An 18,206-nucleotide genomic window follows, 5' to 3' on the forward strand; every position below is an offset into this window, starting at 1 on the left:
ATGGGGATTAACTCAATCCAGATGCTCCCCAACAATAGGATCTTCCAGTTACCAGGTAACCGATGAATTAAAGTCTGATTTCTTGTACTCTTCAATTCCAAAATGATTTAGAATAAATTGTGGTAAAATAAACATACACGTTACCATGTCCCTAACTTCCATTTCTGCAAGTTTAAGGTGAGAGAATTCCTCAATTCAGATCAAAGAAGATCTGTGAAAACCCTTTCCCCAATGCAGAAAATTTGCTTACTACTCTTTTGAGTTCTTAACTGGAGAGGCATTTGATTAATTGTACTCAGTTTGTAATGAATCCTGAATTCATGTCACAGCATGAATACTCAATTGCATTCTTTTCCTGAGGTGGAAGCAGTCCCTCTGTTTGTGGTGGAATGCTGATGTTGCTAAATGCTTCGTATTAGACAAATGGAATAATTGTATTTTGTTTCCATGATGTTAATTGAATGAATAGAAATCTGGTTCTTACCTTGAAGTATTTGTTTTACACTTGCTGATGTCACCTTAGTTTCAGTTGAAGGAATACTACAGAAAAACACTTAGGTATCCATTTTAATTTGCTCCATCCTGCAAATTGAGACTTGATTCCACAAGCATGATTGATATTGAAATGATATGAAATAGAAAACGTTGGGAATTGGTTTTGTCAATCACAGCAAATTTACTATGGCAAGACATTAATTTCACAGACACTAAACTACCGTAGTATTAGTATGCTGTTAAAATAATTTGCTTCAGGTAATGATGCTGGCTGGAGGATGGAAGTGAAGCAAAGTATTGCCCATGGCAATATAGAATGTAGCCCCATCGTCTGAGGTTTTTATTTTTTTTCACCCAAAGGAGGGTAATTTAGTTCATTTTAGGAGGGAAGTATGCACCACACTTGCCTGGGATGCACAGTCATTGATTGGCCTTTGCGAGGATTACAACTCCATGTTCTCTAACCCAGAATGAGAAAGGTGGAATTCTTTGTATGGTTGAACTAAGTCTGGATATTTCATCAGGGCGGATGCAAAGACACTTTTTAAAGACGCCCATAATTTAACATATATCTTGAAGTCACTAAAATGTTGTCATTTTGTACTAAACTGTAATCTAAGCTTCATATATATGAAATATAGATATTTATAATGCAAAGAAAGGCAAATTGCATCTCTGTGTATAATTTTATTCTAGGTGGAGAGTGTGGGAACTCCACTGGGAACTGCCATTTCTTGTCACTTGTTAATTCTATTGACCATCAGTCATTCCCTTGTTTGTCACACCCCTCCTCCACCAATTTAAAGAGAAATTATAGCTAAGCTTTTAGATGCGGAAATGATGAACAATATTGACAGGAGAGAAAATCATCCAGCTTCCTCATTTGTTTTAAAGATCATTAGGTACCTCATTAGTAGTCTTTAACTGAGAAAGTAGTTCTCTGGTTCTTTCAGAATGGGAAATCACAGTCTCTCTTTGTAAAATCTTTTCATTTTCCCTTTGCAAACCATTGCAGCGTTGCTGTCTGAGTTCTGAAAATACTGATGCTCTGAAGCGTGGTGATCAGTGGCAATTTTTGTTTGGGAAATGTGAGCAGGTGCCAGATGTTTTCAACCACATACTGTCTGTTCAAAGGCATATGGTGTAATTTAATGTGGACACCTTCAGGCTGTTTGTTTAACAGTATTACATTGTCAGCGTGAGATTGAAGGAGTGCTTTGGGCTTCACTTTGGCTAATGATGCAGTCTCCAATGGATGAAATCGATGTCCATTCTGATAGTTTCCACATGGCAAAGTCTGGTGAGTTGTGAGCACCAAATGATAAAAAAAAAACTGAACATGTTCTGTTCTGCACAGTAACAGCTATGAGATGTTTCCTAAAGCAAGTCTTTTAAGGAGCAATCAGTTAACTATTCCTTCAGATTTGAGTATACACAGGAATTTAAAATTTTGGAGAACATGGAGCAGTATATCGTAGGATCAGGCCCTTTGGCTCAAAATAACTAATTAAGTTAGTTATCACATGCCCAAATACACTAATCCTTTCTGCCTATACCGTGTCCTCTTTGTATTTGCCTCAATCACCAACCCTGGCAGAGCATTTAAGGCACCCAACACTGTGTGTGTAAAAATAAAAACTTATAAATTGGGCTACACAAGATAGTGGCAATAAGTGGTGACTCTGCACTCAGCTCTGACGGGAATGGTCAAATATTCCCATTCAGGACTACCGCAGCTGAAATCCACTCTCACAGCAATGTAAGCAAAATCGTTTGCAGATGTTTAAAAGAATCTACTTATACTCAAAATTGTTGGATCCTGGACTGCAGACTCAGGCCCGAGTGTATTACCCCTTTAAGAAAAAGGAAACGTGGACAATGAGCCAGAATGAAGGTACGATTAAAATGCAGGGACTGCAGCACCATGAAGTATGGTCAACGGAGGCAGAGAGGAGCACTTACAGAACTGCTTTGAGTTGGTGGATTTGACAATATCCAGGGATTCATCTTTGAGTCTGAATGAATACGCCATAGTTGTCACCAGCTTCATCAAGACCTGTGTTGGATGAGTTTGTGCCTTCGAGAATGTACCAGACAAGCCCAAACCAAAAGCTATACTGAACCAGGAAACTTGTAGTCTGCTGAGGGCTAGATGTGTGGTATTCAAGACCAGTGATCCAGAACTATACAAAAAGTCCAGGTACAACCCATGGAAAGCTATTTTAGCAGTGACAAACATTTCCAATGGAAGTTAGATAGAATCGGATGTACATCAGCACTGGCAGGATTTGCAGGCCATTACTTCCTGCAAGGTGAAACCCAATGTCATGAATGGCAGTGATGCTTCACTCTCAGATGAACTCAATCCTCTTACGCACGCTTTGAAAGGGAGAATAAAACTACACCTGCGCGAATCCCCGCAGCGTCTGGTGACCCTGTGATCTCTGTCTTGGAGGGAGAACCCTTGCAGGGCATCAGGCTGCGGTGGTGTATCTGGTTGGCACTGAAACTGTGCCAGACAATTGATGGGACTGTTCAAGGACATCAGCAATCTCTCACCTGCTTCAAAAGGGCGACAATCATAAGAAGGACAGAGTACTTAAACGACTGTCACCCAGTTGCACACAATCTACTGTGATGAAATGCTTTGATGAAGTTGGTCATGGCTGGAATCAACTTTTGTCAAAGCAAGATCATGATTTGCTGCAATTTATGTATCACCACAATAGATCAATAGTGGATACAGTCTCACTGGTTTTCCACTCAACCTTACACAGCTAGACAACAGCAATATCGACATCAATTACAGCTCAGCTTTCAGTATAATCCTACCCTAGGTCACAACAGCCTTGCTCTCAATATCAGTAAGATCAAGGAATTGATGATGGACTTCAGGAAGAGGAAGTCAAGAAAATGCACACCAGTCCTTATTGAGGGACAAGCAGTGGAAAGGGTGAGCAGCTTCAAATCCATGGCAGTCAATGTCTGTGAAAATCTGGCCAACAAACGGATGCAATTGCAAAGAAGGCACAGCAGCAGCTATATTTCAGTTGGAATTTGAAGAGACTTGGTACGTCACCAAAAGACTCGCCAATTTCTACAAATATACCATAGAGAGCATTCTAACTGGTTGCATCACTGTCTGGTATTGGGAAAGCACTGCATGGAGCTGGGAAAAAGCTGCAGAAAGTTGTAAACTCGGCCAGCTGCATCATGGGCCCTAGCCTCGGCAGCATCAACAACATCTTCAAAAGGTGATTGCTCAGAAAGGTGGCATCCATTATTTAGGATGCCCATCATGCAGGGCATATCCTTTCTCATTGCTACCATCAAAGAAGAGGTACAGAAGCCAGAAAAAACAAACTCAATGTTTCAGGAACAGCATCTTCCCCTCTGCCATCAGATTTCTGAATGAGCCATGAACCCATGTATGTTATCTCACTTTTTTAAAAAATTTGTTTTTGCTCTTTTTTTGTGCACTACTTATTTAACTTAATATTTTTTATGTATTGTAATTTATAGATATTTTTTCTTATGTCTTGCAATGCACTGCTGCCGTAATACAGCATTTCTCCTAAACTACCCACCAATATGTTTTTGGACTGTGGGAGGAAACCTACTCGCTCACAAGGCGAATGTACAAACTCCTTACAGCCATAGGCGATATGCCTTGATAAAATCCATGTGAACTTTTCTAGATCTCTACCTTCATCACTTCCTCAAAATTCATTCAAGTTAGTAAAACATGACTTGCCCCGTACAATTCTATGCTGACTGTCCCTAATTTGGCCATTGTTATCCAAAATGCTCATAAGCCCCATTCTCAAGAATCTAATAACTTGAGACATGGCTTATCCCTGTTTCTGTTAGTTACTTACCAGTCCTTCAGGACCTGGCTGAATCACAGTATTAGATTATGCCACGTACTGCTTTAAAAAAAAATTGCATATGCTTGCCCGCCAAGACTTTGCAAAGAGTCACTTAGGAGATGTGGAAGAAGGTCTTGTGGCCGAATGAGACTAAAGCGGAACATTTTGTCCTCAACACTAAGCGGCACATGTGACATAAACCTTAATATTGTGCATCAGCCTGATAACACCATCCTTACTGTAAAGTAAGGTGGAGGTCGCATCATGCTCCAAGGATGCTTTTCAGCAGCAGGGATAAAATTTGGTCAGGATTGATGGGAAGGTGAGAGCTGCTAAATATAGAGAGATGGTGGATAAAAACCAGTTAGCCTTTGCCAGAAAGCTTAATCTGTGGAGGAAGTTTTTCAGCAGGGTAATGATCCAAAGCACACTGCCAAAGCAACCATGGAGTTATTTCAAATAAAGAAAATTGATCTCCTTAAGTGGCCCAGCCAGAGTCCTGACTTAACTCAATTGAACATCTCTGGCAAGACCTCAGGATTGCTGATCACTGCCGCTTGCCAAGTAACCTGGCCCAGCTTGAGCAGTTTTGTAAAGGAGGAATGGGCAGATCTTGCTCCATCACATAGTGCAAAGCTAATAGAGACTTATCCAAAAAAAGACAACTGGCAAAGATAACTGAAAGATGGTTCAACTAGGTACTATAAGACCATAAAACATAGGAGCAGAGGTAGGCCATTCAGCCCTTCGAGTCTGCTCCGCCATTCAATCATGGGCTGATCCAATTCTTCCAGTCGTCCCCACTCCCCTGCCTTCTCCCCATACCCTTTGATGCCCTGGCTGATCAAGAACATATCTATCTCTGCCTTAAGTACACCCAATGACTTGGCCTTCTTACTGAGCAAAATGTCAGCAGCTTACACTTTTCCTTGTTTTTTTTGGGACTCTGCTGTGGAAAAAGGAGCACACTTCATACTTCTAACATTAAAATATTACCTCCACCAGGTTATTCCATTGCCCCCATTACCTTGCTCCAGCCTGTTCTTAATGGTCATGACATCTACCCTCCCCTCAATTGCTCCACTTTCTGCCCTGCACTGATTCCTTACTTTCTGCCAAACTAGTCTGAGAAACCAATGTTCATGCCATCAAGTTGGAGGCTACCCAAACAGAATATAAGGTGTTATTCCTCCACCGGATCGGTGAGACCCAGCGTAGATTGGGAGACTGCTTCGTCTTGCGCCTACGCCCCATCCACCAGAACATGCCGGATCTCCCAGTGGCCACCCATTTTATTTCCACTTCGCATTCCCATTCCAATATGTCTGTCCATGGTTCTTTCACTGTTGTGATGAGGCCACACTTAGGTTGGAGGAACAACACCTTATATTCCTTTCGGGTAGCCTCCAACCTGATGGAATGAATATCGATTTCTCAAACTTCCAGTAATGCCCCCCCTTCACCATTTCCCATCCCCTTTCCCCCCTCACCTCATCTCCTCTGGTGCTCCTCCCTCCTTTTCTTCCATAATCTTCTGTCTCTTTCACCAATCAACTTCCCTGCTCTTTACTTCATCCTTCCCCCTCCAGGTTTCACCTTCCCCTCCCGCCCACCTTTTAAATCTAGTCCCTAGTTTATTCTCAAGCCCTGCCGAAGGGTTTTGGCCCTAAACATCAACTGTACTCTTTTCCTAGAAGCTGCTTGGCCTGCTGAATTCCTCCAGCATTTTGTGTGTGTTGTTAGAACTTGCTTTGTTTAGTTCAAGCTGCTACTAATTTTATCTTTAAGAATATTTGGAATATCAGTGCGACTTGTACTGTTTTTGTTCAAAATTAAGTAATTCTTCTGTTGAGAAAGTTATGCATTGATTATCTTGATACGATTCATCTGTATTTGCTAATCATCCATATTAATTAATCATTGCCAGTTCTTCAACTGTAGGTGATTGATTCTGAGCCTTATCCATTGACCCTCACTGTAAAACATAGCCAGTAACTAGTTATCAGGAGTGGGCAAGCATGGCTGCTCCATTGTTAACTTCCCGTTACAATATTGGCTGTGGTCCAGTAACAATAGTGAAAGAACTGAGCAAGGGTCTGTGCTTTGTGTGGCTCAACACCAATTCTACCTGACCAATTGCCAGAGGAGTAAAATATTAAAAAGTGTGCCATTGAATATCAATTATATTACAAAGAAACATAGATCGTGCTTCATCTATTCATTGTCTTTCCACATTAGGCGTGAAATGAGGGACCCATTGACTGAACAGGAATGACTTTTTTGAGATTTTGATTTTTTCATTGCATCACCTCCCATATTATTTATGCAATGCTAGATTGTCCATTTGCTCTCTGGGTAGCTGGCAGACTTTGTGAATAAGGTTTTAATGTTTTTCTTTGTGAGTACTGCTGAACTAGATAAACAAATATCACTTTTTAAATTCGGAGGTCAGTCTCAACTTATTGAAAATATTGATTACATGCCAAGTTCTGAAACTAAGTCTTGCATCAACAACAGGAAATCCTTTCCGGTAACTTGCAATAATACCTGTTTACCCATGGGTCCCTATATTATAGAGCAGGGCTCTTTCCCAAAGCTATGTGAACAACTGATTGCTGAAGGTTTGGCGAGCTGGGGCATAGTGATAGGAAGGAAATTACAGAACTATACACCCTTGTGTCTTGCAATTGCAGATATGTGTAGCTTGTGTTTATGTAGTGCTTTTCATTATGACAGGATGTTCAAATCATTTGCAGTTGAAGAATTTTTCTCAAATGTAAGTGGCTGTCAACTCAAATGCAAAAGCAAGCTTTTTCGATCATGTACCAAATATGTTCAGTTTCTTATACAGGATGGAGCTAGCCATGTTTATTTGATCTACAGATGTACATGATGTGGATGAATTTTGCATTATGTTAATGATTTTCTGTTCTTTTGGATAGGCCATTAAACCAAAGTTCTATCCTCAGGTGATGCAAAAGTCCCATTCCACTTGTCATAAATGACATCTTTGCAATTGGTTATTACTTAAAACTGACCATTAACACCAGACTGGAAGTTTGCTCCTCCTTTTTGTTTAAAAATACTTTCACTGTAAATTATTCAGGTTGTGCAAGTTTTCCATATCAAAGCAAAATCTTTCATCGAGTATCTTGGGTGTAATTTGATGACCAAATTAACGGACAAAACGTAAAGACTGGAAATCTGAAGCAGGAATAGGCCACTGGGCCTCTTGAACCTGCTCCATCATTTGATATCACAGCTGATCTGATGGCATTCTCAATTTCAAATGCCTTTCGGCATATGGTAACCTTTCACTTATGAAGAATTATGAAGAATTTTTCTAACTCTGACTTAAACATCCATAAAATTCTACTTCTACTCTCCTCTGTGGAATAGAACTCCAACTTACTATGCCTTTTGAGAAAACAAACACACTGCATTTCTGTATTGTGGACAGGCAATTATCTTTAAACAGAAATTCCTAGTTTTAGATTCTCCCACAAGGGCAAACAATCTGTTGTCTCTGCAGTTTTCAAGGCTTTTCTGAAACTCTCCTCCATCTACAAAACCCAAAATGTTCCAAGGTCGGGAAGGCAGGTTATGTTTAGACTTGCAGAGGTAACTTGATTTATGAATCAAAAAAAAGAGGAAAGGCAATTTGGGCCTGTATTCATTGGAGTTTAGAATGATCAGGAGTAACCTTATTCACACAAATAAATTCATAAAGAAGCTGAAGAGATTTTTTTCCTTACTTGTGGGAGAGTTGCAAAGAAAGCGATGTGGGCTCGTCCATTCAAACTATGGTGCTTAGAAACTTCTCTGACGGGCAGTGAATCTTCAGAATTTTCTGCTGTGGAGGGTGACGGAAGCCTGGTGATCAGATAATATTGAATATTGGAATGGATAAATAAATGAACTGAGTGAAGGTTGTGGAGGACTGGCATCTATGAGGAGGTGTACCCAGCATAAATCAGCCATGCTCATGGTGAAGGGTTTGGCAAACTTGAGCAGCTGAGTTGACCTGCTTCTCCTGTTTTCTTGTGCTTACAACTGTTTCTATAAACCTTTGCCATTGTATCCTAGCTTCTGTTGTTATGAATGTACCACAGCTCTGAGGGGCCGAATGGGCAGGAGCAGCCCCCTCCTTCTGGAGAATCGCAAGATCACTATTAATTCGGGTCTCGGACCCAGGAAATGAGAGACAATGCAACGGTTTTGGCCATTGTTCTTGGAGACACCTGTGTGAGGTGCATGTCCCTGCTACGTGACAGCTACCATGGATATGGACACCCTCGGGCAATGTGGGGGTGGGGATTGCATCACCCTACGTTGATGGACATCTACAACTCTGCAAGTCAAGATAAAAGGGGACTGCAGGAGGCAGTACCCCAGCGACGCACCAGAAGGACACCATCACTCAGCGCTCCCGTGCTAGCGGGAAGCCCTACAAAGCCACGTGCGTTCCGTTCTCCCTTGCCTGGGGAGCGGGTGGCTGATAACACCGAAAAGGACTTTGAACTCACAACGGGGAACCAACGCTCTCCTGATTCAACGGATGCTTCATAAAGACCCGGCAAGTCTTTACTTTTCTCACCCTCTCTCTCTCTGTCGCACCACGTGAAACCCAGCGATTCCCAAAAGGCTGAAGCCTGCAGACTTCTGAGTGACTTTTATATTTCCAACGGACAATATATTATCCCCTAGACAACAGCCGAGATTACTTCTTAATGATGATTATTACCATACCCGCGCTTTAGATTGAGTATTGACGACGTGCATTATCTGAATGTTTGTATTAACCTTACTTTTGTGTCCCTTTATAAATAAAAACGTTTGAAAATAGTGACATCAGACTTCAACGATAGACCTCTCTATCTTTGCTGGTAAGTTATCCAGTTACGGGATATGTAATACTGTATTAGTTAGACCCCCCTCCCCCCAGTTTAGCACACAACGGAATTTAACTTCTTTGAAAATACAGGGCATTCGCTATCAATGCTACATGTATCCACCGTTTTCCAGGCTCTCACCAATTGTAAAGGAATGAGCCTGTGTGATGTCTGTTCACCACCGAATGATCCTTGGGCCTATTAATTTTCCATCGATGGGCAAAGATACTAACGAGAAACTTTCTGAGAAGTACAAGTCGGATAGTCCAGTCCATTCATAGTATATGAATTAGGAGATTATTTAAGACTTTCTGTTCAAAGCAAAGTTTTTGCAATTATAAATTTGTGATTTTCTCTTATGTACTAATTTCAGTGTGTATAAAAAGTATTCAACCCCCCCCCCCCCCCCCCCCCCCCCGGAAGTATTCATGTTTTATTATTTTACAACATTGAATCACAGTGGATTTAATTTAGCTTTTTTTGGCACAGATAAACAGAAAACGACTCTTGCGTGACAAAATGAAAACAGATCTCTATAAAGTGATGTAAATTAATTTCAAATATAAAACACAAAGTAATTGATTGCATAAGTGTTCATCCCCTTAAATATGACACACTGAAACATCACTGGTTCGGCCAATTGGTTTTAGAAGTCATATTATTAGTTAAATAGAGATCTGTTTTTGGAGACTGTGCAGTCAAGGTGTTTGAATTGATCAGTAAAAATGCACCTGTATCTGGAAGTCCAACTGCAGGCGAGTCAGCATCCTGGCAAAAACTACACAATAAAGACAAAAGAACACTCCAAGCAATTCCACGAAGAGATTATTGAAAAGTGCAAGTCAGGAGATGCATACAAGAATCTTTCCAAGTCAATGAATATCTTTTGGAATATGACACCACTGTAAACCTGCCTAGAGCAGGCCGTCCTCAAAAACTGAGTGACCCTGTGAGAAGGGGACTAGTGAGAAAGGCCACCAAGAGACCTGTGACAACTCAGGAGGAGTTACAAGACTGTGCATACAACAACTGTTGCCCGGGTGCTTCACCAGTCACAGCTTTATGGGAGGGTGGCAAAGAGAAAGCCACTGTTGAAAAAAGCTCACGTGAAATCTTGGCTAGAGTTTGCCAGAAGGCACGTGGGAGAGCCTGAAGTCAGTTGGAAGAAGGTTCTATGGTCCAATGAAACCAAAATAAAGTTTTTTGGCCATCAAACTAAATGCTGTGTTTCGTGTCAGCCAAACATCGCACAGAATCAAAAACACACTAATCCCTGCCGTGAATCATGGTGGTGGCTGCATCGTGCTGTGGGGATACTTCACTGCAGCAGCCCTGGAAGGCTTGTGAAGGTGGAGGGTAAAATGAATTCAGCAAAATACTGGGAATCTTGGAGAAAAACCTGATGCAGTCTGCAAGAGAACTGTGACTTGGGAGAAGATTCGTTTTCCAGCAAGACAATGACCCCAAGCATAAAGCCAAAGCTACACAGGAATGGCTTAAAAATAATAAAGTTAATGTCCTGGAGTGGCCAAGTCAGAGTCCAGACCTCAGTCCAGTTCAGAATTTGTGTTTGGACTTGAAGAGGGCCATTCACTCACGATCTATCCATGCAATCTGACAGAGCTTGAGCAGTTTTATAAGGATGAATGGGGAAAAATTGCAGCGTCCAGATGTGCAAAGCTGATAGAGACCTATCCACACACACTCAAAGCTGCCAAAGGTGTATCTGCTAAACACTGACCTGGAGCAGATGAATACCTATACAATCAAGTATTATGTGTTTAATGTTCATAATTAATTTAAATAATTTCATAAAGATCTCTTTTCACTTTGACAAAGAGTCTTTCACAATAAAAAAAAGCCAAATTAAATCCACTGTGATGCAATGTTGTAAAACAACTAAACATGAACACTCGAGGGGGGGGGGGGGTGAATACTTTTTTACAGGCACTTTAATTTTCATTAACTGTGCCTGTAAACTGTAAACTTCTGTAAACTGTGGCAGAACTTGCAGACATTTTCCAAGTTGAGATTGTGCTGAAGCTTCCATGCATAAACTTGGCATAAATCAAAGCAATCCACTATTATTCAGAATATTAGGGAGTGTATTACAGAAATGTGCTTTGTCTATTTAACTGGCAATTTGTGGAGTAGTTGGTTTTACCTGCAGTTTTAATCAATCAATTAATTGAAGGTAATTTTTAATGCTGGCTTCATATGGTGTTATTAATCAACATTCTCTTTGGATAATGGTTTGCATGTAACATCTAGTTGATGTACTTCAGTTTGCTAACCACATTTGGTAAAAGCTTCTTAAAGTAATCCAGCTTGGATTTCATTACCTGCACCTACTCAGGCATTATTAAGTACTACCTTTCCAGTTGTACTACTTCTGCACAACCACCTGGCAGAGGGTTAAATTTCTCAGGTTGCAGGTGTTTGGCACAAGTTGTGAACACAAATGTCAGTGCTGGAAAACGTGTCTAAGACTAAACTTCCCCACCTGAAGGAAGGGCATTTGTTGCACACTCTAAGGAATGTTTTCAGTTTCTGATGACTTCAGCACCAGAAGAGAACTGTTAGTTTCTGAATCATTTACTGCATGTAAAATTTTCCCTGATCATATCCGTTATCTACCTTCAGGGAACAACTGTATTAGCTCTAATGTTAAATTGCCAATAGGATTCTTGCAATTGAACAAATGGATCAAAATCCATCTCCCTGTAACCTTGTGTCTGTGCTTGGGTACTGGATTTGTTTAATTTTGCCTGTGGAAGGCATAGCTTACTTGTCCTCAGACAGAGGTATCTTCTCTGGTTGGTCAAAATAGGATATGGCCTAGTCAACATTATAACAGAAAAATATGTTGCTGTTACAGAAATAGCTCCTTCAAAGTTTTATCAGTGCTTATGTTTCCAAGATTAAATCCAAACATTGGTCATTTCAATTACATGTATGCTATGTAAACTGAGTGTAAAATAAAAAGTTGTGAACAGTTCCTCAGGGTTGGGTTGCCTCCATTGTAACATTGGAATTAACACAACCTTGTTTTGCTGTGTAGGGGGATTGTGTCATTTGCTTTTGTGATTGAAGTGTAAGTGCAGACATTGAGTTAAGCCACAAAGAGGGCTCGAGTAGATTTTGTAACACTAAAGCGAATCATTAAACTATTTAGTTATGAAGTTTGATCAACTTAAAAGTGGACAGCTTGTAGATGGATGACTGAGAATCTGGTTTGCTTTTATTTGAAGAAATGCCTTTTTAGTTATGAATACGGAATTACTGAATCTGTGTGTGGTGAACTACATATACCTGTCTGGACATGCCCCCCCCGCTGACTGCTCCTGTGGCTCCTCCCACAGACCCCAGTATAAAGGCGATTGGAGGCACAGCCCTGGCCTCAGTCTCCAGGATGTAGCATGGCGGTCACTTGCTGCTTGTTCTTTCTTCCAGCCAATAAAAGCCTATATCTCGCCTCACGTCTCCGAGAGAGTTATTGATGGTGCATCACTGTGGTAGTTCATTTTTGTAAGTTTATGAGTGTGTTTTAAAGTATATTTTTAACTGCATTTTGTCTTTTCCACTGAATCCAACCCACACCTACTTACACAATGCTTCCTGTATTTTAACCAGATCTTCTTTGGATAATACTCAAATACTTTTTACAAAGATCTTCTGGGAAAAATCATTATATTTTGCTTACCCTTGAAATAAAACCTCTGGTTGATCTTTCAGATATAGAATAAGTAAGTGAATGATAATGGTGTGCAAAAAGTCTTAACATGAAATCATTAGGACAGACTGTCTGTCTCCATCATCTGATTAACTTTTGATTATATAAATATATTACACTTAGTTATTGCTTTAAGAACACTGAATCAGTTAATGAGTGGCTAAAAGCTGCCTGCTGTGCATTAATAACATGGCACCTGTGTCCTTATTAATATGCTAGTGCTTTAACTCCTATGGGGATATTGGTTACGTGAAAAAAACCATCCGTTTTCAGATTTTCTTTTGATTTCAAACTTGGTAATGGAGCTACAAAGCAAATTAAGGAATTCTTTCATTCCTGAATTACCACCATATGAATTTTAGGTAGAATAACCAAGTTTTTTTTTTGAAAAAAAGTTTATACTGCTCTGATAGTCATTGATTTAGATTTTAAATTGACATTGCTGCATTACAAAGTCTATTCATGGGAAAAATTTACAGACAGGTGATAGACTTCCTGTAAAATTACCTCACCCCTGCTGACTCCAGTCTCAGCTGCTGAACTAGAGGGAAGCTTTGAGAAAAAATGGGTCTCAACGTGAGGGGAGCAAAGGCTGAAAACGGAATGATGTTAAATGCTGCAGTGCGTCATATACTGTTGGAAAGATGGGGTATGAGAAGTGGTTTCCTGGTTTACTTTCCTGATTTCAGGATAGACATCCCTTGTGAAGTTAAGGTAAGAAAGGAACTACGGAGAAATTAGATTATTTACCTTCAGTGGGATGTATCCATGAATGCACTTAACAGCTGAGCCTTTGAGACAGAGAATTCACAGCTCTTTGTAAAAGAATATTTCCTCATGTAAGCTGATCCCTTGCCCTGAAATGACTACTCTGAATTCTCGGTTCTCCAGCTGGTTGAAAGTATTGTTTAATCCCTTAAACTCTTGTATGTCTCAAGATATTAGTTCAAGTGTGTGGCTTTGTTACAAAAATACATAATTCTCATCAGATCTGTATATATGTTGCAATTCATTCATAAGAACATGACAAAGTTTAGATGCAGTTTGGTTTGTCACTTGTTTAAATGTGCAGTATCTCTGGGAATAGTCTGTTCACAAAAATAGTCTGATGCAAGTAGGTGCCCAAAGAAAGTACTTTCATTTATACTGAGTCGCATTTAAGTGCCAGGATGACCAACATGTTTTAATTATGTTGTATTGTGGGAAAATGTGGCCGCTAGTTTGCTGACTGTGGGGTCTTGCAAAGTCATGATGTTAAAGACTGATGTTATCTGCATGAGAATTTCCATGATTCAGAACAGTGTCATGTTTTGCATCATCTAAGAGGCAAATGAGATCTTGATTTAACAGTTCATTTAAATAATTTGGTGCTGCTTCTGAACAACACTGAAATGCCGGAAAAAGAATTATGTGCTCAAATCTTTTGGATGCACTTTGAAGCCAGAACAATCAGTTATGGAGGCAGTGGTACTGTGGCGGCTCTTTTCCTAGCGTATGCGAACCGACTCACAATTAGATAGCCTACGGGGGTTTGCGAGCACAGAGCTTTGGAGCCTCTTCGCCATGGGGGGCCGGTTGACAGAGGCTTAAAAGTGAGGCTGAAGTTTTCGAATAAAGTTTTTCCTTCGACTGCAGTTACCGACTCCGTGTCGTAATTTTAGCGCTGTTTGTAGCACACCGCTACAATTGGTGACCCCGACGGTCCAAACGATTTTTGGACCAGAAATGACCGACGCCGCCTCTGTTCATGCGGTTTCGTTGAAACTGCCGGGTTTCTGGACACAGCGCCCGGACCTATGGTTCCAGCAAGCCGAAGCCCAATTCCACGTTCGCCGGATCACCTCAGAAGACACCCGCTACTACTACGTGGTGGGCTCCCTCGACCAGGACACAGCTGCCCAGGTCGCGGAGTTCGTACAGTCGCCCCCGACAGACGGCAAGTACACGGAATTCAAAGCCCTGCTCCTCAGGATTTTCGGACTCTCACGGCGCGAGCGGGCTGCCCGTTTACTGCACCTGGATGGCTTGGGCGACAGACCTCCATCGGCTTTAATGAATGAGATGTTGTCTCTGGCCGAGGGACACACAGGCCTCATGTTTGAGCAGGCATTCCTGGAGCAGCTGCCCGAGGACATACGCCTGCTGCTGTCCGACGCGGATTTCAGTGACCCCCGGAAGGTGGCAGCCCGGGCGGACTTGCTGTGGAACGCCAAAAAGGTGAGCGGGGCGTCCATCGCACAGATCACCCAGCCACGCTCCCGGCAGCAAACTAGTCCAGGCCCGGCCGCAGAGCCCACTAACCCCCGGCCCAATGACCACTGGTGCTTCTACCACCAGCGGTGGGGCGCAGAAGCCCGCCGTTGCCGCCCGCCCTGCAAGTTCCCGGGAAACGCCAGGGCCAGCCGCCGCTGATGGCTACGGCGGCTGGCCATCGGGATAGCCTCCTGTATGTGTGGGATAGCAGGTCGGGACGCCGCTTTTTGGTCGATACTGGGGCTGAGGTCAGCGTTTTACCTCCGACAAGTTACGACACTCGCAGCAGGGCACCGGGTCCCCCCCTGAGGGCCGTGAATGGCAGCACAGTAAGGACCTATGGCACCCGTCAGGTGCAGCTACAGTTCGGCCCCAGCCAGTTCACGTGGGACTTCACACTGGCCGCCGTAGCCCAACCGCTTCTGGGTGCGGATTTTTTGCGAGCTCACAGCCTGCTGGTTGACCTGCCCAGGAAGAGACTGGTACACGCCGAGACCTTTCAGACGTTCTCCCTGGGCGCGGCCCAGTTGCCAGCCCCTCACCTCGGCTCCATCACGCTGTCCGACAACGACTTCACCAGGGTCCTGGCGGAGTTCCCATCGGTTCTGGCACCGCAGTTCACAGCAGCCATGCCCAGGCACGGCGTACAGCACCACATCCCGACACAGGGACCACCCCTCCATGCCCGTGCTCGGCGGCTTCCCCCGGACAAGCTCCGACTGGCGAAGGAGGAGTTCCAGAGAATGGAGGAATTGGGGATCATCCGGCGGTCCGACAGCCCCTGGGCTTCCCCCCTGCACATGGTGCCCAAAGCGACGGGGGGCTGGAGACCGTGCGGCGACTACCGCAGGCTGAACGAGGCTACCACACCGGACCGCTACCCTGTGCCGCACATTCAGGACTTTGCGGCAAACCTGCACGGCGCCCGGATCTTCTCCAAGGTCGACCTTGTCCGAGGGTACCATCAAATCCCGATGCATCCTGACGACGTCCCCAAGACGGCTCTCATCACCCCGTTTGGCCTCTTCGAGTTCCTCCGCATGCCGTTCGGCCTGAAGAATGCCGCACAGACGTTCCAGCGGTTAATGGACGCGGTGGGACGGGACCTGGACTTCGCGTTCATCTATTTGGATGACATCCTCATAGCCAGCAGCAGTCGTCAGGAGCATCTGTCCCACCTCCGTCAACTCTGCGCCCGACTGAGTGAGTACGGTCTTACAATCAACCCTGCCAAATGCCAGTTCGGACTTGATACCATTGACTTCCTGGGCCACAGGATTACTAAAGACGGGGCAACCCCTCTGCCCGCTAAGGTAGATGCGGTCCGCCACTTCCCCCGACCCACCACGGTCAAAGGCCTTCAGGAATTCGTAGGTATGGTCAATTTCTACCGCCGCTTCCTCCCTTCAGCTGCCCGGATCATGCGCCCCCTGTTCGCCCTGATGTCGGGTCCGAGCAAGGACATTACCTGGGACGAGGAGTCCGCCGCCGCTTTCGTTCAAACGAAGGAAGCTTTGGCTGACGCCGCAATGCTAGTACATCCCAGAATGGACACCCCTACCGCCCTCACAGTGGACGCATCAAACACGGCAGTCGGTGGGGTGCTGGAGCAGCTCATCGCAGGTCGCTGGCAACCCCTGGCGTTTTTCAGCAAACACCTGCGGCCACCCGAGCTCAAGTACAGTGCTTTTGACCGGGAACTGTTGGCGCTCTACCTGGCAATCCGGCATTTCAGGTACTTCCTAGAAGGTCGGCCCTTCACCGCGTTCACGGACCACAAACCGCTTACCTTTGCGTTTACGAAGGCATCCGACCCCTGGTCATCCCGCCAGCAACGCCACCTGTCCTACATCTCTGAATACACTACGGATGTCCGGCACGTCTCGGGTAAGGACAATGTCGTGGCGGATGCGCTCTCTCGCCCTACCGTTCATGCCCTTTCCCAAGGGGTAGACTTTGAGGCACTGGCAGAGGCACAGCAGGTAGATGAGGAGATTCCGAGTTACAGGACTGCAGTCTCTGGTTTGCAGCTCCAGGACTTCCCCGTGGGCCCAGGTGAGAGGACCCTACTCTGTGACGTCGCCACCAACCAGCCCCGTCCGGTCGTCCCCGCAGCCTGGCGGCGACGTGTTTTCGACTCCATTCATAACTTGGCGCATCCCTCCATCCGGACAACTGTCCGGATGGTTTCCAGCAGGTTCGTTTGGCACGGACTCCGCAAACAGGTCAGTGAATGGGCCAGGACGTGCATGCACTGCCAGACGGCCAAGGTTCAGCGGCACACCAAAGCCCCACCGCAGCAGTTCCATCCCGCCCACCGGCGTTTCGACCACATTCATGTGGATATTGTGGGCCCCCTGCCAGTGTCGCGCGGAGCGCGTTACCTCCTGACTATCGTGGACCGGTTCACAAGATGGCCAGAGGCGGTCCCGCTCACCGACACCACCTCCGAATCTTGCGCCCGAGCCCTGATCGCCACCTGGATATCCCGCTTTGGTGTACCAGCCCACATTACCTCCGACAGAGGCGCCCAGTTCACCTCCAGCCTGTGGTCAGCTATGGCCAGCCTTTTGGGGACTCAGCTGCACCACACCACTGCCTACCACCCACAGTCGAACGGGCTAGTGGAGCGTTTCCACCGTCACCTGAAGTCGGCCCTCATGGCCCGCCTGCGAGGAGCCAACTGGGCGGACGAGCTTCCCTGGGTCCTTCTCGGCATCCGCACAGCGCCCAAGGACGACCTGCACGCCTCGTCGGCCGAGTTGGTATACGGCGCGCCCCTGGCCGTCCCCGGGGAGTTCCTACCAGCCCCGAGGGGGCAAGAGGAAGAACCCGCTGCAGTCCTGGGCAGACTTCGCGAGAAGCTCGGTAACCTGGCCCCCATACCCACTTCACAGCATGGGCGGCACCCGACCTGCGTACCCAAAGACCTACGGAACTGTAAGTTTGTGTTTGTACGAAGGG

The 18,206-nt window shown here is 44.5% G+C and overlaps 1 protein-coding gene across 7 annotated transcripts in view; it reads left to right on the forward strand.

The window, feature by feature from the left end:
• LOC132402935 (rho guanine nucleotide exchange factor TIAM2) overlaps positions 1-18,206 on the forward strand; it is a 263,572-nt gene that overhangs the window by 98,817 nt on the left and 146,549 nt on the right. For 2 of the 7 annotated variants that reach the window (XM_059986059.1, XM_059986065.1), the window contains exon 1: positions 13,582-13,703. The exons of the other annotated variants lie outside the window; for them this stretch is intronic. In XM_059986059.1, the coding sequence (XP_059842042.1) occupies positions 13,593-13,703 (111 nt within the window). In that variant the 5' untranslated portion in view covers positions 13,582-13,592. Of the gene's footprint in view, positions 1-13,581; positions 13,704-18,206 lie in introns of those variants that run through there. 7 annotated transcript variants of the gene reach the window in all.

This window comes from Hypanus sabinus, chromosome 12 (genome assembly GCF_030144855.1).
Source record: "Hypanus sabinus isolate sHypSab1 chromosome 12, sHypSab1.hap1, whole genome shotgun sequence".
NCBI classification, from domain to species: domain Eukaryota; kingdom Metazoa; phylum Chordata; class Chondrichthyes; order Myliobatiformes; family Dasyatidae; genus Hypanus; species Hypanus sabinus.